Raw genomic sequence first — 24,821 nt, 5'->3', positions numbered from 1 at the left:
ACAGTCTCAGTTAATTTCACTTCTGCTTTAACACAGTTTTTTATTCCGTCTATGTTCATGACATTGTTGTTCATGGAGAGAATGGTGGTGCAGTTGTTAGCATTTTTGGTCCTCAGTTCGAATCTACAATCTGGACAAGGCCTTTCTGTGTGGAGTTTGGATGCTGAGTTCTCTCTGGGTACTCTAACATCTCCCCAAAGACATGCACTTAGTCTTTAGACTGGGATAAGCAGAAGATAATAGGTGAATGGGTTATCACGGTTTCATGAAATGGTCATAAGACCAGACTAAATGTGACCTGTCTCATGCCACTCTGGTGAATTCTTGAGTCAGAAAGCTGGATTACATGCTACAGAACTGCCTGTATCCGTCACATCCAAACCAGTAAAACAAAATATTCAACTCTACTAGAACCCGTTATTTTATCGGTCAGTAACTCAATCTGTAAAACATGGCCACCATACACAGTGAAGAACCCTCTTCTTCTAGGATAAGATTCGAAATACTGGCCCAGCTTGTTTTAAGTACAAATGAAGCATTTTTTTTATTTGACATTAAAAATGTAGTTAAAGCTTTGGCAGGGAAAAAGCCTGAGTAATCTTTCAGATGTTGCTGATGGAAATTCTTCTATCCACTACGCCTGGATATGTCTTAAATAAATACATTTCAAAAGTTTAAAAAAAGAAAGAAAGAAAAACAAACACACAGCATTTAATGGCAGTGAATCAGCAGGAAAACTTTTAGTGAAGACCATGACCTGATTTTCACATTTCACAACACACCAAACTTTTCGTTTTTTCTGAAAGCTAAAATGCAGCTTTTTAATATGCACTTTGTTTTAAAGCTGTCTACATGAATAGAAAAGTAAAACAAAAAGGGGGGACTTGAGAAAGTGTTTGGGTGCCTGTAGACGGTCACCTCCAAACACCTGATCCGTGTTTGACACCGAAGATATGACCCATATGCAAATATTATCATTCAAAACTGCTGGATTGTCAAGAGTGCCAGTCAGAATTTCACTATCTGTGAAACAGACAGTCCAGCATTCATAATTCTGTCTGTGCTGTCGCAGACGGGAATCTGACAGAAGGCTGCATCTCAGCGAGGGCTGTCAGTGCCCTCAGTGTACCAAACACACTCCTAGAAACACCAGGGCTCAAAGCACAGCTTTCATCTGATGCACTCTGTGTGTCTTGGTGGATTTTTATTTTTATCTCTTTTTTTTAGGTCACATTGGGTTTCTCGTTCCAGTCTTCGGTAGGCGTTGTGACTCCTCTCTATTTGTCTCTCTTAATCTCTGTCTGTTTATCTGCTTATCTCTCTCTCACATGGATGCACATGTATACATGAACCATTTCATCAAGCTGCTAAATCATTTGAAATCAAGTCATGGGCTGCAGCTTGCTGCATTATGTGTATGCTGATTTATGTTCACTCTTTCCAGTAAATACCACTGAAATCTGACTCTTTTTCAGCAAAACATTCCATCTGGTTACAGTAATTCAAAAGTGTTACCCTATCTTCCAGCACAGCTGGTGCCTTGCTCAAGGTCAGCTTGAATGGACTTGTTAGGGGAAGAAAAAGGGGCTGCCTTAACAACAACAACAACAAAGCACTGTCATGTAATGCAGGTCAAAACAGGGCTCCCTGGTGTTACCTGTGCTCAACTGTTTAAAAGCTGGGCTGATTCTTTTATTTTTCTTCAGAACTAACTTTCCCCTTTAGCATCTTTATTTCTTTACTCACCTAACCTTTCGTGCTCAAACTCAGGCTGCATTTAGAACTGCTAAAGTATTGGAGGTAAGACTGTTAAAAGCAACACTATCATCAAATGGGAAGGTGATCAATATATATTCAACAAAATATTTAGTTTTTCTTCTTGGCTAGTTTACTAGCATGAAATGAGGGAAGAAAAAAAAGCCAAATGCTCAGTCAGAGACTCAAAAGAAAATAACGCATTTTACAACCAGATGAAAGTGAAGGGCAAACAGAGAGCCTTTAAAAGTCCATTCATGTTACAAAGCTCTTTTATGAGCATTCCCTGTGTGTACAGCAGGTCAAATTAAAGATATTTTCTGCACTGTGTAACAAAATTGATTAGCGTTTAGTAGGAGCCAATACATTGCAAATAAAGGCTCACCTGCTGGCACCGGTTAAGGCTTTATTCTAACATGCCAAGAAAATGAGGCTAAGTACCATAATGCGTCACAAAAACAACTACAAAATCAAAGGTAAGGACAGGTTGAAGCAGGGCAGTGTGGTTGTGCAGTGATTAGCACTGTTGCCTCACTGCAAGAAGGTCCAGAGTTCAATTCTATCATCTGTTCAGCGTCCAGGTTAATTGATGATTCTAAATTGCCCATAGATGTGAATCGTTGTCTGTCTCTATGTGAACGACTGGTGACCTGTGCGGGGTGTACCCTGCCTCTTGCCCTAATACAGCTGGGATAGGCTCCAGCAGCCCTGAATGGATGGATGCATCAAAGCATTTGTACTAGCTTTGCCAACAATGGCTACATTTATTAGTAGCCATTGTTGCTACAATAGCTTTTGATTTATTAGTGAAAATTCCAAACTTGAAATAATGACAGCTAAAGGAAGAATAAACTTAATACAACTACTTTTCTTTTGCTGAAATGTTTTTAGTCATCCACTTCTTACAAAAAAGAACTCAAGAACAGGTGTTGGCCATCTTCAAAGGAAAGGTCTTCCATCAAAGCACCATGTATACCAAGTGCTAAAAAATAGATCAAAAAAAGGTTAGAAGTCATACAACACCTCAACTTCCTTCCTGTGTTTCCCACGCACCGTCTCCTTTCCTGCCATTTTAATGTATCTCCGACGAATGTAGTTGTGAAGAATGATGTGTTTATATTTGTCAGTGTCGTACATTTAGCGAGACACCTCAGTCTGTTTAAATGCAATTACAGTGACTGATGGTTATCTCCATGCACCCCTCTGTGTCTAAGTGCCTCCCATTATATCTCCATGTGCCTTCTGTGCACCATGTGCTTTGCGTGTATGAAGGAGTGGAACTGTATATCTAGCTTTGCATGCACCTTTGATTATATGTGTGCACAACTCAATGACTTTGACTGTTATCTGTGGTTGTGGGGTATTACTTCGATTCCTCGGCAGCTTGATTTATGACACTCGATAGATGTTGAGTTCGCAGGGCAAGCACTTTGTTTAAATTGGTGTTTTTGTTGGCATGTTGACAGGTGCCAGCTACAATTGACAGAACAGGTTACTTACTAACAGGTAGTCATGTTACAATGGAGCAGACCTTGGAGACATGGTGGAATATTTTGTCTTGTTGTTCTGCATCATTAGACCAGCTATTCATCCATCCATTTTTGCATGGCTATTTCAGGGTTGGGGGTGCTGAAGCATATCCCAGCTGTCACTGGGAAGAAGTTCATGTAGGTTGAGATATCTCAAGGCTTTTATCACTTGATCTTTTATTGCATATGATTTGGGCATTACCTATTTGTAATGTGCACCAGTTGAGCTGTCGTGTTCGTGCTGACCACTTCAGTCTTTAAAAAGACATGTTTATCTCATTGAAACAAGACAAATACAGGATAATAGAAATAATCAAGTCAGTACATGAAGTATAATTTGTGTTCTCATGTTGAAGTTGCCATGTTGTAATAAGAAATCGCAGTTCAATGGAGAACTTTCCACATTTATTATCCTGGGGAGTGTGACCAGTCTACCAGAAAACAACTGTCTCCACATTGAGGTTTTCAGCAATCAAGGCGTTTGTCATAATTTGAAGAATTTATTAAGCTTGTCTAATTAAAATTATATGAAATGCACTGGTTCTAGTTCCTTTGCATATATTTTTCATCGCCTCAAAAAGGGGGAAAAAATTTGACTTTTGTGGCAGATGATCCAGCGTCCAGGTGCTGTGTGACACCATAATCGACACTGTTTCCATTGTTTTTATCTGATTGTCAAGTGTCATATTTTCTACAGCTGAAATGACTGAGGCTGTTTGTTTTTCTTTTTGAAAGGTTATTCCTGGACGTTTTTGTATCCAAATAAGACAAAGTTCACTGGTCAGCATTTTATACTGTTTTATGTATTTAAATGAAATAATGACTAAGAATTTTTCCACTGTCTGCTACCAGAAAGTTGTCAGATGTAATCTGTTTTTGTTTTTTTCAAATTTGGAAATGTGTGCCTTCAAAATTGGCAGCGACCAAAAATAACAATTTTCATTTTTCACAATATCTGAACACCGAGCTGTGCAACATTTCAATTTACTCAGAAAATTACTCCTCACAGCACTGGGCACTGAGCTATTTGCCAACAAAGAAAAAAAGATTACTAATGCTCTCATGCTGGATAGCTTCTATGTGTGAATGTGTGCATATGTGCAACCATTTGTCCTTCTGGTACGACTGATGTACCAGTTTAAAGCAGCCTCACCAGAAAAATGACAATACTTGCGTTTTGCATAAAGTCGGCAACCTCTTGTGATGATGTAAGAGCATGAAAAATGTCTCACCTTTGCATAAAATCACCATGGCAACCAAAAAAGTGTATTTTAACCCACATCATTATATTTTTCTAACCCTTTCCATTACTTTTCACTGAGTGACTTTGGTGACTTAACTTAACACAGTAAACATAACTTAAAAAAGTTCCAGGAGTCACTGACAATCACCTGTTACTGTAATTTTACAGACACTCATTCTTGCTTCCTTGGACTGACCAGGAAATAATCTGTTGATTATCATCACTTGTCCCAGTAAATGTTAAAAACTACTCTGCTTATCTTCACTATATCACACTGTCCCCATTCTCATCCTCATCTCTCTTTTTCATGTAACGTTCAAAAGGCATCCAAACCACAGTAGGCTTAACCTGTTGGAATGACTTAAATGACTTTAAGACTTAAAACTGAGGACATAATTTATTCCTCAAACCCTCATCTATCCTTTCTTCTCATGTAAAATCCTTTTTTTTCTAACACTTGCTCTTTATTTCCTTCTATCTCAATCCCCTTTTCCCCTCGCTGTCCCCCTGCAAGTGTAGGAAATGCCGCTCCCATAGAGGACTATTACTTCAACATACCTGCTGAGTAGAGCTGAAGGTCACCTCTGCCTGTGCTCCTAAATAATTAAGACACAAAGTATAGCAGACATTCACATACACAAGGTTGTGTACTGTACAACCAAGTACAGACCCACAAAAATGGGCATTACTGGTAACTACTGATTATTGTCGACACCAGCGGTCCCCTCCGATACCGGTCTGTGAGGCGTTTGGTACGGGCCGGGACAGCTGAGGCTCGGGTGTGAAATTTATGGTTTTCAGCGTTTTTATTGGTTTTCATTTTTATTTTATTTTTTATCGTTTTTATTGTTAACTTGGTTTCCCTGGGTTTTTTCCAGTGTGTTATGAATAAATATTCCTTTTTTTGGTACCGGTACCGGTTTTATTTTGTTGTATTTATCCGCGACACCTTAAAGGTCGGTCCATGAGAATATTGTCAGACCGAAACCGGTCCGTGGCGCAAAAAAGGTTGGGGACCGCTTGTCTACTCTGTCGCACTGAAGAATGTTATTAGCTTATATTAGCTGAAGAAACCAGAATCTCAGTGCAACCACCTACATGTTTCTCTACAAATAGCATTTAGACAAGTCGCCCTAGTAACTCGTCAGTGAGAAGAACAAAACAAAGGTCGGCCTGTATTCAATCCCAAGTTGTCGAACGTTGATACTGGGTTGGACGTTTTGACTCACTGGAAAACTCAAAAACCAAAGTAAATCGGAAAATGTTTACCATTTGTCTTCTAGTTGAAGGTCAAATGATTGCACGTGTATTGTCTGCCACACCACCTGCCATAAGAAATTAACTTTAAGAGGTATTCCTGTGCAAAGCTTGAAACTGAGTATTTAGAAAAGTTTCTTATTACTAAGTCCAAAGTTTTGGTATTTTACCAACTGAAGATTTATTCAAGAGGAATGAAATCATTCAATCAGCCAAATTTATAACCATTCTGACACTAGTCACATCACCAAACTGGGCTAGCTGACAGAATTAGAGGTTTGGTGGTTTGCAGCGTGTGATGGAATCAAGCTGAAAGCCTGGGAACCACAGAAACCAGGACCATGAAAAAAAAGCTGTTATATTGTTAACTATAATCCAGGTGTAAGTGCCACAAACAAATCCACAGCTGCTGCAAAAACAAACAAAAAAAAGAGTCACGCTGGTATTTTTTATTTTTTATTATTATTAGTTTTGAATTTGGAGATAATTACCATGTCAGATTAGATGATCGTAGTGATTAAGTGTTATTGTGACTTGGCCAACAGCCACAGCAGCCTACTGCTGACAAATCATAGCTTGTGGTCGGTTCTAAGTTTTGTGACAGAAAGTTATTGGAAGTAAGATGGTAATGAAATCAATTAGGACTGGATAAGATACAGTATGCCTTCCAAAGTGTATCCTCAGCTTTAAGTTCTTAAGCTCATTATGTCCTCACAAAGGCACAGGTAAAAGAACACACACACTGTAAAATTAGAATGATGTAGGCCCATCCTGCAGAGAGCTCTCTCACTCCTGCAATCACTCAACTTATTGAGGCGAATAGCCTCAGGCATGCTCATGGGTTAAGTTAATGAGAGCATCATTAAGCGTGGCTGAGTTTCATCGTACATCAGTCTGGAACAGACTGTCACTAGGGCCATGCTAATCAACAACTAAACAACATCCATATGTCAGATTAAGAGTGAAGTCAGCTTTAGAAACTGCAGCCTGGCACTGATGGTCTAAAGAGCTCAGACCCATCTGAGCGCAAAGATAAAATCACCCAAAACGAAACATTCGTTGCTGGTGTTTGGTGATGGATCAACGTTGTTCTATGAAATCCAGGGAGTCACTGAGTAGAGCTTGTGTAAATCTGTCACATTTTGAGTGGATATGCCAATTAGCTGGACAGGAAACTGCTGATGTTTAATAGTCTGTTCAGTGACTTTAAAAATGAATTCTATGCTGTTCTCGCCCTGAGTCTCTTAGTTTCACCAGCTAGACAGCGAGATAACGATGCTCCAATAACCAGACTTATTTTCCTTTTTGCGCTGATTTATTGAAGAATGGCCTCTAACCATTGCCTTCTCTTTGACCATCGTAAAACTGAAAGTACAAAATACTGTATTAGCCTACTAACATTGTAAACTAGCTTGTTACACTCTTACTGCAAGCTAACAAGATAAAACTTTCAAATGTACAAATTATGGTACCATTTTTACACAAAACAAAAGATAATAATTATTTTATCGACACTCATACTTACAGACATATCTTGTCCAAGGCAACAACATTTTAAGGTCCGTATCAGCTTAGAACAATAACATTACGGTATCACTTTCCGCCATCTTTTATTTCTTCTTCACGTTCTCATTTTTTCCTTTCCCAAAGTAACCGAACCCATATTACAAAGCAGCCACTAGAGGGAGCTCTAGGGCAGTTTACAACAATAATATCCGATTTAAGTTATAAAAGGCAGAACACTCCCCGCCTGGTACAATATAATTGTGCCACTACAACAAACTTTTCTAATAAACATTTTGAACAGTTTAGGGCTATTTCAAACACTTATTCATCACTTGATAAAAGCAAAACCATATCAGCGATGGGTCTCAAAAACACTTTTTAATTTCCATTTTTCACAGTCTTTACTTCTGCTTTTCGAACCTTATTGTCCTTGCTCTCAAATGTTCTTACAACTTTTCCCATGGACCAGTCATTTCTGTGTGCGAGAGCATCTTTCAATAACACAACATCACCAACTTTTATGTTTGTTTTATCATCAGTCCATTTTCTCCTTTGCTGTAGTGTTGAAAGATATTCACTTTTCCACTGTTTCCAAAAAGAGTCTGCCAAACACTGTACTTGCTTCCATTGCTTTGAGTAGAGGTCTGGCGGTCCAAAGCTTCCTGTTGGTGCAGATAATGCATTGACTTTTTGTGTAAGGAGCATTGCTGGAGTGAGAAGGTTTGGTTTGTCTGGATCTGTTGAGACTGGTACAAGTGGTCTTGCATTCATTATTGCCATTACTTCTGCCATGAATGTACTTAACACTTCATGCGTTAGTTGGACATGTACGGCTTTCAACAGAATACCATCTAGGATGTGCCTTGCTACTCCAATAAGTCTCTCCCACGATCCACCCATGTGTGACGAGTGTGGGGGATTAAACAGCCATGTGCATCCTTTCTCTTGCAGGTATGAGTTTAGTTCTGTGTCCTTGTGATCAATTTGCAACTCATTGCATGCTCCAACAAAATTTGTACCTCTATTAGATCTGAGTATTTGAGCAGGTCCACGGATGCAGAAAAATCTCCTCAGCGCATTGATGAAGCTGGATGTTGACATTGTTTCAATGAGCTCAATGTGCACAGCTCTCGTGGACATGCAGGTGAAAAGCACAGCCCAGCGTTTACTGTCTGCACTCCCTCCTCTGGTGCGACGTGTGGTGACCGTCCAGGGTCCAAAGACATCCAGTCCTACACTAGTGAACGGTGGCATTGGTGTCAGCCTGTCCACGGGTAAATCTGCCATCTTTTGGGTCTGAAGTCGTCCTCGAAGCTTTCGACAGAGAACACACTTGTAAATAACAGAAGAGACGAGCCGTTTACTGCCAATAATCCAAAATCCAGCACCTCTGAGCGCTCCTTCTGTTAGGTGACGCCCCTGATGCGCTACCTTCTCATGATAGTATCTAATAAGAAGGATGGCTATATGATGAGCATTTGGGATAATGAGTGGGTGTTTCTCATCTTTTGTAAGGTTAGCAGGTGCCAATCGACCTCCTAGTCTGAGGAGCCCATCTTCATCAATAACTGGATTTAACCTTTGAAGACAGATTTGTTTTGGAAGTGGCTGATTTTCTTTTATGCATCTGTACTCTTCTTTGAACCTTTCACTTTGTACTGTGTGAATGATGAACTTTGCTGCTTTAGACACTTCATCTGCGGTGTTAGTTTCACTGAAACACTTCCAGCCTTTACCTTCTGTGTTTGTTTTCTTGAATGATGCTGCCACACGCTTTAGTGATGCAATAGTGCGACACAATCTCATCCAATGAGAGAATCTTTCAAAACGGCATGGCTCTAGCTGTGTTACTGAGCCTTTGGTAACAAAACTTGTTATATCAGGTCTGATCTCTGCATCTGTGTCAGGATCGATCAGTGTGAAACTATCACAGTGAGACTTCTCTATGTCGTGTTGTGTCAAAAAGGAAGGACCACTAAACCAGTTTATAGAAGCCAATGCAGAAGCTGCAATTGGTCTAGTGGCTGTGTCTGCTGGATTGTCACTAGTGGCTATGTAAAACCACTGTGCTGGATGTGTAGTCTTTCTGATTCTAATCACTCGGTTAGCCACGTAAGTGTAGAACCTCTTTGTGTTGTTGTGTATGTAACCAAGAACGATTTTACTGTCTGTGAAAAATCTGACAGTGTCTACTTCAATGTCAATCTCATCTCTAATGAGTTCGTACATCTCTACAGCTAACACTGCTGCACATAACTCCAATCTAGGAACAGTGTGGGCGGGTCTTGGGGCTACTTTGGACTTGCCCATGATGAAACCTGTGTGCCACTGACCTTCACCATCAAGAGCTCTCAGATATGCCACTGCTCCTATAGCCATGGTGGAGGCATCTGAAAATATGCACAGTTCTTTTTTCACAGCAATGGCCTGGGAGAACGGGAAGTAGCACCTTGGTATCTGTAGCTGCTCAAGATCCTTCAATGAGCTCCTCCATTTGCTCCATTCATCTTCGCTTTCTGCAGGAAGTGATTCATCCCAGTCCTTTTGCTCTGAGGTCAATTCACGGAGAAGAGCTTTTCCCTGCATTGTGATGGGTGACACAAAACCCAGCGGGTCATACAGACTGTTAACAGTGGCCAAGACACCTCTCCTGGTGAACGGCTTTTGTTCAGTGGTGACGTGAAAGGTAAAACAGTCCTTTTTAAGATTCCACAGTACCCCCAAGCTCCTTTGCAGGGGTATGTCGTCCAACTCTAAGTCCAAGTCTTTTAGATCCTTGGCTCTCTCGGCAGCAGGAAACGCTTCCACTACTTTGTGGTCATTAGAGGCTATTTTATGTAGCCTTAAGTTTGACTGTGCCAGCATCTTTTGAGCGCTTGTGAGTGTCTCAACAGCTTCTTCCACTGTTGCTGTGGATGCAAGACCATCATCAACGTAAAAATGTCTCATTACAAACTGCTTTGCATCATGTCCATGCTCTTCTTCTCCCTCGACTGCAGCACGCCTCATACAATAAATAGCCACAGCTGGGGAAGGGCTATTCCCAAAAACATGAACCCTCATTCTATAGTCACAAATACCTTGGTCGGGATCATTATCTTTATACCAAAGGAATCTCAGATAATCCCTATGATCCTCTCTCACTTCAAAACAATAAAACATTTGTTGCACATCAGCTGAAAATGCTACAGGCTCTTTCCTAAAACGCATAAGGACACCCAGTAGTGTGTTATTTAGGTCGGGTCCACTCAATAAGACTTTGTTAAGGGACTGTCCTTCAAATTCTGCACTTGAGTCAAAGACTACTCTCAGCTGATTAGGTTTTTGTGGGTGGTACACACCGAAGGATGGCAAGTACCAGTGTTCTTTGTTTGAGTCCAAAGGTGAAGCGACTTCTGCATGGTCATTGTCCAGCATGTTTCGAATGAATTCGATATATTGTCTTTTCATTTCAGGATTCCGGTCCAATGTCTTTCTGAGAGATTGGAGGCGCTTGAATGCTTGCTCTCTGTTACTCGGAAGCTCTGGTCTTGGAGAGCGGAATGGCAAAGGCGCCACCCAGCTGTTACATTCATTTTGATACACCTCCTTCTCCATGATGTCAATGAAGTCTTTGTCCTCTACTGAGAGTGCTGGTTTGTCATCAACTTTTGTCCTGTCAAAAACAGTTTTTCCAAGTTGATTGGTGTTTGTGTTTCCCCTGTCCTTTTTGGGGTTAGGTGTGGTGTTTAACTGGTCTTTGATTTGAAACGTGTTAGGACATGGGCAGAGGTAAGAAGCACGGCCATTCTGAAGAATATGTGTTTTGAGAACACTCACACTAGGGGGCTTATGCGTCTTCCCCATGCAGGCTTCTCCAACTATAACCCAGCCTAAATCCAAACGCTGCGCATAAGGTGTATTGTGTGGCCCATTGATTCTCTCTCTGACTTTGTGTACCTGTATAATGTCTCTTCCCAAAAGCAACAGAATAGGTACTTGTTCTTCTACAGGAGGTACTTTTTCAGCTATCTTCTGTAAGTGTGGGAACTTAATGGCCACTTGTGGAGAGGGAATCTCTCTCCTGTCGTCTGGAATCATGTCACATTCAATCAGGTTTGGGAGTGGGAGCTTTACTTTACCATCCATGGACTCAATCATGAAGTTTACTGCTGTTCTGCCGACATTATCTGACAGTCCTGAGCATGTTCTGAGCTTGTAAGTCTCTGAGCGTGTCTTAATACAGGGAGTGCAGAATTATTAGGCAAATGAGTATTTTGTCCACATCATCCTCTTCATGCATGTTGTCTTACTCCAAGCTGTATAGGCTCGAAAGCCTACTACCAATTAAGCATATTAGGTGATGTGCATCTCTGAAATGAGAAGGGGTGTGGTCTAATGACATCAATACCCTATATCAAGTGTGCATAATTATTAGGCAACGTCCTTTCCTTTGGCAAAATGGGTCAAAAGAAGGACTTGACAGGCTCAGAAAAGTCAAAAATAGTGAGATATCTTGCAGAGGGATGCAGCAGTCTCAAAATTGCAAAGCTTCTGAAGCGTGATCATCGAACAATCAAGCGTTTCATTCAAAATAGTCAACAGCGTCGCAAGAAGTGTGTGGAAAAACCAAGGCGCAAAATAACTGTCCATGAACTGAGAAAAGTCAAGCGTGCAGCTGCCAAGATGCCACTTGCCACCAGTTTGGCCATATTTCAGAGCTGCAACATCACTGGAGTGCCCAAAAGCACAAGGTGTGCAATACTCAGAGACATGGCCAAGGTAAGAAAGGCTGAAAGACGACCACCACTGAACAAGACACACAAGCTGAAACGTCAAGACTGGGCCAAGAAATATCTCAAGACTGATTTTTCTAAGGTTTTATGGACTGATGAAATGAGAGTGAGTCTTGATGGGCCAGATGGATGGGCCCGTGGCTGGTTTGGTAAAGGGCAGAGAGCTCCAGTCCGACTCAGACGCCAGCAAGGTGGAGGTGGAGTACTGGTTTGGGCTGGTATCATCAAAGATGAGCTTGTGGGGCCTTTTCGGGTTGAGGATGGAGTCAAGCTCAACTCCCAGTCCTACTGCCAGTTTCTGGAAGACACCTTCTTCAAGCAGTGGTACAGGAAGAAGTCTGCATCCTTCATGCAGGACAATGCTCCATCACACGCGTCCAAGTACTCCACAGCGTGGCTGGCAAGAAAGGGTATAAAAGAAGAAAAACTAATGACATGGCCTCCTTATTCACCTGATCTGAACCCCATTGAGAACCTGTGGTCCATCATCAAATGTGAGATTTACAAGGAGGGAAAACAGTACACCTCTCTGAACAGTGTCTGGCAGGCTGTGGTTGCTGCTGCACGCAATGTTGATGGTGAACAGATCAAAACACTGACAGAATCCATGGATGGCAGGCTTTTGAGTGTCCTTGCAAAGAAAGGTGGCTATATTGGTCGCTGATTTGTTTTTGTTTTCTTTTTGAATGTCAGAAATGTATATTTGTGAATGTGGAGATGTTATATTGGTTTCACTGGTAAAAATAAATAATTGAAATGGGTATATATTTGTTTTTTGTTAAGTTGCCTAATAATTATGCACAGTAATAGTCACCTGCACACACAGATATCCCTCTAAAATAGCTAAAACTAAAAACAAACTAAAAACTACTTCCAAAAACATTCAGCTTTGATATTAATGAGTTTTTTGGGTTCATTGAGAACATGGTTGTTGTTCAATAATAAAATTATTCCTCAAAAATACAACTTGCCTAATAATTCTGCACTCCCTATATTAAAGAGCTCAAAAAACTGAGACTTAGCTAGTGACTTGTTACTTTGTTCATCAAGCACTGCATACATCTTTCTAGCCTGTTCTTTTTCGCCTTCTGGATAGACTAACACAGGACTTATTTTTGAGCATGAATGTGGGCTATCTGCATCACCACAGACTTCTGTGCATTTGGAAACAACTGAGGCATTTGCACTATCCTGTGTCTCCCCGCCATCATCTTTATCAGCTCCAGAGCTCTCAGCTGGAGCAGGGGGTGGACCTGGATGTAGCACTGCTAAATGCCTGTCGCTACCACAGTCCATGCATTTTATTTGAGCCCTGCAGTCCCTTGCTAAATGTTGAGTAGAGCCACAGCATTTAAAACAGATTCTGTTCTCTTTTAAAAATGACTTGCGCTCATCTATGGGCTTTGCTCTAAAACTCTTGCACCTTTTAAGAGGGTGAGGCTTCTTATGTATTGGGCATACCTTGTCAGGGCTTTCTATAGGCTTGCTGTAACTATTTTGAGGTGAACTAGTGTCTGTAGGAATGTCCGTTTTGTGTACACTAATCACTTGCCTGTTACTGCCTCTGAAGCTTTTCTCCTTCTTGAAGCTTGTGTCGGCAGGAGGTGTGATGACAAAGGTCGTTTCTTATTTTGGCTTGTTGTCTTACAAACTTTGAAAAGACACTGAAAGGGGGGAAAACAACTTTATGTTCTTCTTTGTACTTTGCTCCTGTTGCAATCCATTTTTCCTGCAGTCCATATGGTAACTTTTCCACAATGGGGTTGACTCCGCGAGCTGTGTCCAAATATGAGAGGCCTGGTAGGTATCCTCCATCTTTTGCACATTCTATTTCCTGCAGAACGTCACCCAGCTCTCTTAACTTTGTGTTGTCTCTGTTGTTTAGTTTGGGAAACTGTTCAATCTTTTTTAACAGTGCATTTTCTACCACTTCTGGAGATCCATAACATTCCTCGAGTCTTTGCCACACAAGGTTGAGAGCTGCAGCTGGATTAAAGACATGGACTGATCGGATTCTTTTGGCCTGGTGACCAGACTCAACTCCAAGCCATTTGACCATTAAATCTAGCTCCTCTTGAGCTGTAACATGCAAGTCTTTAATAGCACTTTGAAATGACGCCTTCCACGCCCAGTAGTTTTCTGGGCGGTCATCAAACTGCAAAAGTCCAGTACTTAACATTTCCCTCCGTGTCAGGTACCTTGTAATATCCTGGACACCCTGTGTCTCTGTTGATGTTTGAAGAGTGTTGTACGGATAAGGTTTGGGGGAATCCAGTCTCTCTCTCTGTTGTGTTTGGAGTTCCACTTTAACATTAGCCTTTTGAGCACTGTGTGAGCCGTCATTGTCTATATCTGCATTCATAGCCATTTCGCATTGTTCACGTGCAGCTTTGTGACAGGCAAGTGGATCTACTTTTAATTTGAATCCTTCAAGGCAAATATCTGAGTGTTTTTGTACATACTCTGCTGTGCGTTGTTTTGGACTGGCGGGTGGTCCCACCAATGGATAACGCAGTTCACTTTTTGAGAGTCCCTCCTCCTCTTCTTCATAAACTGCAACCTCTGCTTCTGCAACTGCAACAGCCTTTTGACAGCTCAAAACATGTAAATTAGCCTCAAGTTCAGTTTTTTGTTTCATTATAGCTGCTTCTCTTTCTGAATACGCCAGCTGTGCACGTGCAGCCTCTGCTTTTGCTCGTGCTTTAAGTGCTGCAGAACTTGTGGATGAACGCTTGGATGTATGCGAGCGTCTAGACTCCGCCTGTGTGTCTGCGTTGCTTGCATTATCCTTGTTCTCCATATCCTCTGCGTTGTGCACTTGTTTTGTTTCTCTTTGGTCTGGTGTTTCTTCCTCTTCTGGAAGATCCAGTTGATATTGCTTTCCTGACCGTAGACTCATAACTGATGTGCTGAAAATAGCTCCTCGTGGTTGTGCCCGCTGCGCTAATGTCTTTTTACTATGCTGTCCTCGCCCTGAGTCTCTTAGTTTCACCAGCTAGACAGCGAGATAACGATGCTCCAATAACCAGACTTATTTTCCTTTTTGCGCTGATTTATTGAAGAATGGCCTCTAACCATTGCCTTCTCTTTGACCATCGTAAAACTGAAAGTACAAAATACTGTATTAGCCTACTAACATTGTAAACTAGCTTGTTACACTCTTACTGCAAGCTAACAAGATAAAACTTTCAAATGTACAAATTATGGTACCATTTTTACACAAAACAAAAGATAATAATTATTTTATCGACACTCATACTTACAGACATATCTTGTCCAAGGCAACAACATTTTAAGGTCCGTATCAGCTTAGAACAATAACATTACGGTATCACTTTCCGCCATCTTTTATTTCTTCTTCACGTTCTAATTTTTTCCTTTCCCAAAGTAACCGAACCCATATTACAAAGCAGCCACTAGAGGGAGCTCTAGGGCAGTTTACAACAATAATATCCGATTTAAGTTATAAAAGGCAGAACAAATTCACTGGGACTACATTTTAAATGCAACTTGGCATTTGCGATTACTGGCAGCGAGTGTTTCACAGGTGAAGGAATTTTGGGCCATTATTGTTTAGACGGTTGTTTTAATTCAGATACAGTGTAGCAGTTTTAATGTTTTCAAGCATGAACAGCCTGTTGAAGGTCATGACAAAGGATCTCTACGTGATTCAAGTCTGGACCTTGACTACTCTAAAATCTTAATTTTGTTTTTGTCTTTTTTAATCATTCAGATGTGGACTTGTTGCTATGTTTCAGACTATTGTCCTGCTGCATGACCTGAGTCTGCTTGAGCTTCAGGGCATGAACTGATGGCCGGACAGTCTCTTTTATGATTTTCTGGTAGAGAGCAAAGTTCATATTTCCATCAGTTACAGCAAGTCATCCAGATCCTGAAGCAACAACGCTGCTGCAGGCCATCACACTACCACCACCATTTTTGCAAGTGTCACTGCTGAGAAGGTTCATCTCTGTTCCAAGTTTTCCCCTTTAGTGGATAATGGCTCTCACTTTGGTTCGCTGGAGTCCCGGAGTCTTAGAAACAAAGTAATTGGCAACTATCAGCCATTTCTGAGCTGTTTTTTTAGATTGTGTAATGATGTGTTGCTTTATCAGGTCTTTTAACCTACTTCACTTTGTCACACAGGTTCTATTTAAGTGACTTCTTGATTCAGTAAGCAAGAAAATTGAACTTAGCTGGGGTTTTGCAAAAAACTGCAATAGGAATTATTGCATTTTCTCACGTAATTAGATCAAGAATCATAAAAAATAACAAATGAAAGTCAAGATCCTTTATAAAAATGTGTTTTTTTAATATGAGGGAACAGAGTGAAGAAGAGGGGGAGTCATTTTTAAACAAGACAAAGAATTTTAAGCTGAATCCTGTGCATTGTTGTTGCTAACATCACACTGATCAGTGACATAAATCATCACTGATGTCCTGTGCAGCTCTGCTTTTATAACTTTTAAACTGGCAAAATCCTCCCAGCTTTAACAGAACATAGCAAGAGGCTGAAAGCACTAAGCAGATAAAACTTCCACTCTGGTCTACTCTTCCTGTGGGACTGTGTCTATGGTAAACGCGTTTGTGGTAATTTTGCGTCTGTACACCACCAATATGTGTTTAAAGAGCACACTTCTAGTTTTAATTAGATTGCAACAATTGCATTTATTGTTTAGGAATTACGGCCATTTTCAGGGGCTCAAAGGTAATTGGAGAATTTACTGATGCAATTTGAACTCTTGAAATCAACTTCAGGTCTTTTATCTGCTTAATTTGTCATTAAATAATAATGAAGCAACAGGACTCACCTGGCCACGCAACTTTCTATCAGTCAATTGTCCAATTACTTTTGAACATGACCATGCTGCAGGAAATGAGAAAGCTATTAGAACAAAGGAAAAGCTAGAAAGCAACAGAAGAAAACCAATTTTGAAATAAAATGAAGTTCAGAAAAACATGAATAACAGTGCAGCGGCTTCAAGAATGTTGAAAGGAAAGATGAGAAAGAAGTGAGGAACACAGCTGCAGCTTTTGAATGTAAAACAGGTTAGGATTCACAGATGGAGTCAATAGGCCTAATTCTCTGCTCTGCCTCTATGGTGTTTCCCATTCTTAGTACCTGGCTGGGAAGACTTGACTACTCGACCAGCTGGCTGGCAGGTTTGTGCATTGATCTGCTGTTGGACTGACTTGCTGGGTTACTGGATCAGTGCTGGACCTTCAGGATGGTTGTCACCCTAAGAAGCTAACTAGCTGATCTTTGGACTGTTTGACTTGTGGATTACAGATTTTCTGAATTAATGGCGATGCTTAGTTTGATTTGTGAAACACTGAAAAAAATCAATATTTGCATTCAGCAGTGTTTCCTTCTATCTGTGCTGTCACTTGTCTCCTGTAACTCTGCCTTTCTTTCTTTCTCACTCAGTGGGATGACCTCATATGCAGGGTAGCTGTGCAGGGTACATGTCTTTCTTATTATTGTTCTCTCCTCAACTGTGGCTGCTTGGTTGGTGATTGATTTTCTGAACCTGTTTTTCTTTGTCCTCTCCTAAAGTCATGCAAAACACGCAGACCAGAAAAAGAATTCAGTGAAAAATTCACCAACACACAGACCAAACTGTGAAAACATTGCATCAACTTAGAATTTAAGATGTCAATATGTGATGCAGTGCTTATCCAACCTTTAATCTAATCCAAAATCTAGTCCATCCACGGTCTCAAACCAGCTAATTTATCTCTATTCCTCCTCTTAAACAAACTTCCCTCTGATTGGTTGCTCCTTGCTAAAAGTGTCTAAATAGCAGATTTATAGGGCAGCTGTGTGTTAGTCTAACATAATTATATTTAGCATATTTCTATCCCAGTGAGATCACAAAGAGCTATAGAATTTTTATGCCTTTGTTTTTCCTGCTCATAAAGATTACTTGTTCAGTGTGTGTATTTTGACTGTGCATGCTGCCTGCTCTTTAGTCTGGTTTTGCACTCTGTAGTACCAGGTTTGTCCTGAATTATTTATATTCTCTTTACATGCATTGTACAATAATCCATTATATTCTATAACATTACATATTTGGAGTGTTGCTATCCTGTGAAGGCCAAATATCTAAAAAAAAAAACACCCCAAAAAAAGTAAATAAATTAAAAAATAACTTAAGTTCTTGATTAACGCTTTGGGGTCTAAGTTATTTTGAATTAATTAATTATTTTATTTTTATTTTTTGCTAAATATAATGAAAAATATCACTGCTGATTTTAAAGGCTTGAGGACCGTCGAACTTGGGTAACTGGCGCTGTCTGTCTATTAAGTGGATTCAAGATACTTTTGAAAAAATGAAGGTTAACCTTGAGACAGTCTGCCCACCAAACAATGCTTGGTGCAGTCTTGACCTGTTGAACTGGTTGGTAAGTTAGGACTTGACTATGTCCTAACTTGAGGGCATCAATATATTTTGTACTTGTAAATCAGTTTTGTAACCTCGCAAACCAAAATATCTGAAAATGTTATGTTTGTGCATCCATAAATGAGAATTTGTGTGCGTGTAAAAATGATTTGTGTTTCTAAAAAATATTTTTTTTGGTTAAGGTCTTTTTATAAAGCAAAAAACCTACGTGTAAAACTCTTCTTTCCCTCACTTGCGTGTGAGTTTCAACTTGCAAGTATCAATTTTGACCAGATACTTCTTCCTTTCAGCTGATTGGCCAGCAAAGTAATAATGGTATTTCTGACCATTGGTATATCAAATCTTCATAATTTGAACAGCTACCGAAAGTTAAGGGACAAAGCTTATAAGATATATATATGTGTGTGTGTGTGTGTGTGTGTGATATTCGTATATGTATAATAACACACAAGTTTTTTCTGATCTTAGAGCAGTTAAAGCTAAGACAAGCTAGTGGCGCGCTAGACAGAATGTAGTAGCAAGTTACTCAAAAAATTAATAAATAAATATATATATATATAAATGACATTAATTTTAAACAGCTGGTTAGCTCTTGGAGTCTGCCTAGTTCTAGCCTTTGTTACAGGGTGTTCATATTCACAGAGTCAGAAACGTCAGACAGCACAGCTTCTACCACTGAAAAACGTGGTCTTACTTTATGTGATTTCCATTTTCATGGTGACCTGACATCATTAATTCTGTTTGTCAGATACAAAACTCTAATTAAAGCTCAGCTGTCATGGACAGTAATTAAAAACAATGAGAGCCGTGTTTGAAGAAGAAAAGAAGGTGGGAAACAAGGCTGTTGCTCCCTTTGTTTTCTTGTTAAAATAAAACTGATGGCATGAATATCATGCAAGCAGTGAGGAGGGGAGGCGATAGCGCACAAAAGGTGTCAGGTTATGTTTTGGTGATGAAGTATATTCATTTGTATTTCTAGCTGAAAGGCAGCAGAGATAAGCAGGCTTAAAAACAAAGCAGACAGGAGAAAAAGCTGGGCAGAAAAGATACAGGAAGTCAGATAACAGCAAATTTGGTTATAGGCAGAGATGGAGGGAGAGACACGAGACTAAACCGGACGATAAGACAGAATGGACTAGTGTGGTCATGATCATTACAGCATTATAAATTAAAAATACTGTGGAAGTTGTTGTTACGGGGCTCTGCAGTAAACAACTAGCTTTCAAGTGGGTCCTGACTGACTAGACTTTCATGTTTTTCAGCACAGTAAATATCACGTCAGGCTACCAGTCATGTTGTATCAGATATGATGTGAATATGAGTTCCCAACGGGGGAAAAACAGCCTTACGGTAATCACAAGCATGACACACCCAGTTTTTTTTTAATTATTAAAAATTATTTTTCTAGCTTCTGAAATCTTCTTAAACTGCAGAGTTGAGCCAGAGGCTTTGTCGGTCCATTCCATTAAAACCTAAGAGGAAAAAAAAGATCAGAATTGTGTCACTACATCGTATTACCAGCCTTGGAGATGTTTTCAAAGAGCGAAGAGGGAAGCAGTTCAGGAACGGGATGAAAGAAGAAGGATGAGAATCTGTGTCAGTGTCAGCATGGCATGATGATCAATGTCCAAATCGTTGTTTGATGAATGATTCACTTTAGTTGCATCTTTTCATCAGGAAATGCAATGAAGTAAGGCTCGCATACACACAAGTACAATCACTTCAAAGTCCAATCCATAACAGATGATTAATGAATGACTTTCATAATTACACTGTTGATGGGGATAACTAGCTGTTGTTTCGCAGCGGTTAAGTTGTACATTTCTTTTTTTTTTGTTTCCTTTTGTGTGTTTCATGCACTCATGAGGATGACAGCAAGTCTGGGTCAAACACAGGTTAAAGGCCTCTGGTGGAGAAATTGAAATGCCAATATCAATTTCACAGAATAATGTGAAGGGAAGCCTTTTCCCTGTGAGGCTAACTAAGATGTGCAAAGAGACAGATGATGAGAAAGAAAAGGAGGGAAGAACAGATTATCACAAACGGGTCACTTGAACAGAAGCACCCAAATCTCTCTTCTGTTTCTCCTGGTTTGCACCGTGTCAGTGCTTCACTTCCTTGAGACACATCAGATTCCCTTCATCTACTTGAGACAACCTAAAAACATAAATAAATATAAGTTTTTTAAAAAAGGACAAAGGGAAGTGTATTTGGAATTGAGCAAGTCTATTTCACAGTTGTTGTCACTATCAATTAGCTGTCATTCATGTTTTGGCTAGATAACTTTCCCCTGGGAGGAAATCAAAACTTTGAAAAATAATTAAAAGAGTTGCTGCTGTTTTGATGAGATACATAATATTTTACGCTGGATTAGAGCCTAAACCATGGTTAATCCCCAGAGAAAGGTAACTGGCTAAATGTCAGCTAGCATCCTGTTAAAACATGCAAATTACATCATCCCTTCTCTGTTTTCCACTTAGCCCATCTTTCTGTTTTTACCCCTGTAAAACCTCAGCTATTAAATTGTTATTGTTTCATCATATACCTTAGAGTTAAACTAATAGAACTGCAGCTGCGAGCTGGTGAGCCTTGTAGACAATGACAAAAACACATTAGACAACTGGCGTCGCTTTTGTATTCTTGGCGATTTACATTTTTATTAGTCCATCATGATGTCTAAATGGAAGAACTTGCAGCTTCTTGTACTGTAGCGCTGTTCGTGATTATGAGTAATTACAGAGCGTAAAAAGACTGGTTTCATTTGAAAAGTAATACTATATTTCTCTGGGCTTTATTAAGACTTAATGGAGTAATTATGGCAGTTAATGGATTTATTACTGTGGTGCATTACCTTGAAAAGATTGGGTAACATGGGTATTAGAGTCATACTTTAAAAAAAATGTATTCCTATGCTTTAATAAGACCTGCACTCAGTTAATTCCAAACCATCTGGGGATATATGAACTGCATTAGAATTTTCTGCCTACTCTTAATCATTCTGTCATAAACACTGTTAATTTTCCCTCTCCCTTCTTGTCTCTTCCTGTCTATGTTGTACAGGCATTCTACCTTTCGTCTGAGATCGAGCACGTCCTCGTTGGTGCTATCGAGTCATACGGTTTTACGGGGCCATGAGTAGCTGCTGGGTTGACAGTCTCCAAAACCCTTTGACATGGAACACCTAAAATGGGGACAGGACTTGCTGCCATGCTGCAACCTCAGCTCTAATTGTTGAGAAGGAAGCCTTTACATTAACTGCTCTGTCTATTTAAACTTGCCTCCCGATTTGCATCGGTTCCAGCGTTGAACTTGAACTGCTGCTCTATCCATCCTTTCCCCGACCCCCCCACCCTTCTACTGAGGTGGCACTCAGACATCCAAACCATGGCCAGCAGACTGTCCCCTCTCTCTCCAACCCTGTGTCTCTCGCTCCTGCTCCCTGCACTGTTGCTCCTCCACCTGTCTGGCACAGTGAAAGGGGATTGCTGGCTGATAGAGGGGGAAAAAGGTTACGTTTGGCTTGCTATCTGCAGTCAGAACCAGCCTCCATATGAGACCATCCCCCAGCACATCAACAGCACGGTCAGTATGACTATCTGCAGGCCAGTTGTGCTCTATCACTATAGCAACCTCTGCTGAACCTGTGCCTCCATGATGATGTTAACTAGAAAACAGTGATTCTAATGTTCTTACACTCAGTGTAATGGTCATTGTAAACTATGTGAATGTGAAGGCTGTTTTATGTCTGTTCCCTAACTATAGTTGGTATTGTAATGTACTCAAATGTATGATGTCGCTGACATCTTATAATGAAAGCAACATATATTTTAGTTGGCGTAACACTGCACAATTGCCAGTGTAAGTGATTAAAACGAGACAACGTAATATGAAGATATTTTACCTAACTGAGATAGCATAAACACCTACATAATCTAGATGTTTCAGAAGCAGTATACAAGAGCTTACAAATGCGCTGTGATTACTGGGGAATGCGATGTGTAACTGGGGAAATTTCTCATTAAGCAAAAGCGTAGGTTCCAATATGCTTCTGTCTTTTTAGGTCTTCCCCTTATAACAGAAAAAGTAAAGTGAACTGTTGTCTTGTCTCTCTTAGGTGCATGACCTGAGGCTGAATGAGAATAAACTTAAGGCCGTGCTCTTTACCTCCATGTACCGCTTTACAAACCTTACTGACCTCAATCTAACCAAGAATGAAATCAGCTACATTGAAGATGGCGCCTTTGCTGGACAGGCCAACCTACAGGTCTGAAGCCAAAAGTGAAACTGCTTTTACCTTTGTCTCTCTTTTTTTAAACTTTATTTCTTCACCTGTACATAAGGAAATAATAGATGTTTCTTAAGACTTCCAGAAAGTTCTCTTATATTCCTGCAAAAGTGGATGAAAAATGAGTAAAGTCTTTAACCTCCTAGGACCTGGCGTCCACATATGTGGACATCACATTTTGGGTTATTTAGACCAAAATACTAAATTTTGCTCTACAAGGGCCTGATATCCACTTACGAGGACATTATACTGCAACTGCTCTATCGGAATTTTAAATGAATATCCTCATATGTGGCTCTCATTTTTCTTAAAAACAAAAATTAGGTAAAAAACATTCATCAGGTCCCAATATCCCCAAATATCAAAGAGAAATTGCCATGGAAGAGTTCGGGTCTTAGGAGGTTAAATATGAATCCCATTTAGACCATGCTAAATGTAAGTGTTAACAGCAAATGAATGTGTGAATTTCTTGTGTATATCATTTCAGAAGTTTGTCCGGTTTTAACACTTGGCTAGATAATGCAGCAAAATGTTCCCAAATTGTTTCAGCTTAAACTGTGTTCTGACATCCTCTACAGAAAAGCAACAACCAATTAATGAAAATGTGGTGAACAACTTAACATATATTTTAACAGCCGATTGTCTCCTTGCCCCAGGTTCTTCAACTGGGCTACAACAAACTAACCAACCTGACTGAGGGCATGTTGAGAGGTCTGGGTCGAATGCAGTGCCTCTTCTTGCAACACAACCTCATTGAGGTCATTGCCACCAATGCCTTCTGGGAGTGTCCCAACCTCAACAGCCTAGACTTATCTTCCAACAAGTTGGCCCGTCTTGACCCATCTACTTTAACGGTTCTCAGCAGACTGACAGTATGTGAACTAGGTGGAAACCCGTTCCACTGTGGCTGCGAGCTTTACAGTTTTCTCACTTGGCTGGATGAGTTTAACAATGTCACCCGCACCTATGACCGTCTCCAGTGTGAAACACCTCCAGAAATGACTGGTTATCCACTCTTGAGCCCCGGCTATGGAAATGGAAGAAATGCTCGGAACATACTATTATCAATGTGTCGTGATGGTGTGATAATTCCAGGGATGACCTCTCAGATGCCAGATCAAGATGGCTCAGGCATGGGTTTGGACCAAGACCAAGGTGTGTACCATCAGCCAACCACCTCATCCACTGCTGACCCTATCTATAACCCTCAAATTTCTATGAAGCTTCAAACAGTCGCTCCGTACACAGCTTCACTAATAGTCAAGATCCCACATCCCTACAGTAAGATGTATGTTCTCTCCCGGTATAACAACACTTCTCTTGAAGAGGACATATCCCTCAAGTCAAGCAAAGCCACGATAACTTTGAAGGGGCTGAAACCACAGACCAATTACACCTGTTGTGTGGCTTCTGTAAGGAAGTCTCAAAAGTACAACCACACCTGTATGTCTTTTACCACACGAGCTACTGGGCCACTGGACCACCGAACGAATCCTTCCACAACAACCCACTACATCATGACCATCCTGGGATGTCTGTTTGGCATGGTCATTGTTCTTGGATTTGTCTATTACTGTCTGAGGCGCCGACGCATCCAGGAAGAGAAGGAAAAAGCAATTAGTGTGAAGAAAACAATTTTGGAAATGAGGTATGACACAGTGCATGTTTGTTAATCAAAGTTTTGGGGATTACAATAGAATCTTCTGTCATGCATCTTTGGATGTTGTAGCCACAAACTGACATGACTATGTCCTGTGGGTGTAATTGACTTCTTTGGAACTATTTATTATTTCATTATCTCTTCATTAGTTGTTTTACTGCAGTGCATTTCTTTTTGAATTTATGAAAGAACTCATTTATTCTAACTGCAAGCAATGGCTTAAAAAAATCAGTCATACTCTTTATTGAGTCTTTAGGTCATTTTTATAATTCTTTAAGCTTTAATTAAAAAAGCGAGGATTTTGTCATCTTAGGCCATCACTGAAGGGAAACCAGTTTTTAGAAAAGGTATGCAATATGGAAACAGAGTATTGTTTGTTTAAAAGTAAATCTGACCCTTTTTTTTAG

The 24,821-nt window shown here is 40.3% G+C and overlaps 1 protein-coding gene across 1 annotated transcript in view; it reads left to right on the top strand.

Annotated features, from left to right (window-relative positions):
* The window catches only part of LOC146386091 (protein phosphatase 1 regulatory subunit 29-like), a 307,745-nt gene that overhangs the window by 256,121 nt on the left and 26,803 nt on the right, over window positions 1-24,821 (top strand). Inside the window, exons 5-7 of the mRNA XM_084932118.1 lie at window positions 21,530-22,051; window positions 22,584-22,733; window positions 23,411-24,402. Of these exons, the coding sequence (XP_084788244.1) occupies window positions 21,854-22,051; window positions 22,584-22,733; window positions 23,411-24,402 (1,340 nt within the window). The 5' untranslated portion in view covers window positions 21,530-21,853. The remainder of the gene's footprint in view (window positions 1-21,529; window positions 22,052-22,583; window positions 22,734-23,410; window positions 24,403-24,821) is intronic.

This window comes from Perissodus microlepis, chromosome 6 (genome assembly GCF_051167445.1).
Source record: "Perissodus microlepis isolate ML-2025 ecotype Zambia chromosome 6, ASM5116744v1, whole genome shotgun sequence".
NCBI classification, from domain to species: Eukaryota; Metazoa; Chordata; class Actinopteri; order Cichliformes; family Cichlidae; genus Perissodus; species Perissodus microlepis.
Note: the sequence above shows the minus strand (reverse complement) of the source record. Positions and strands in the feature narration are given on the sequence as shown.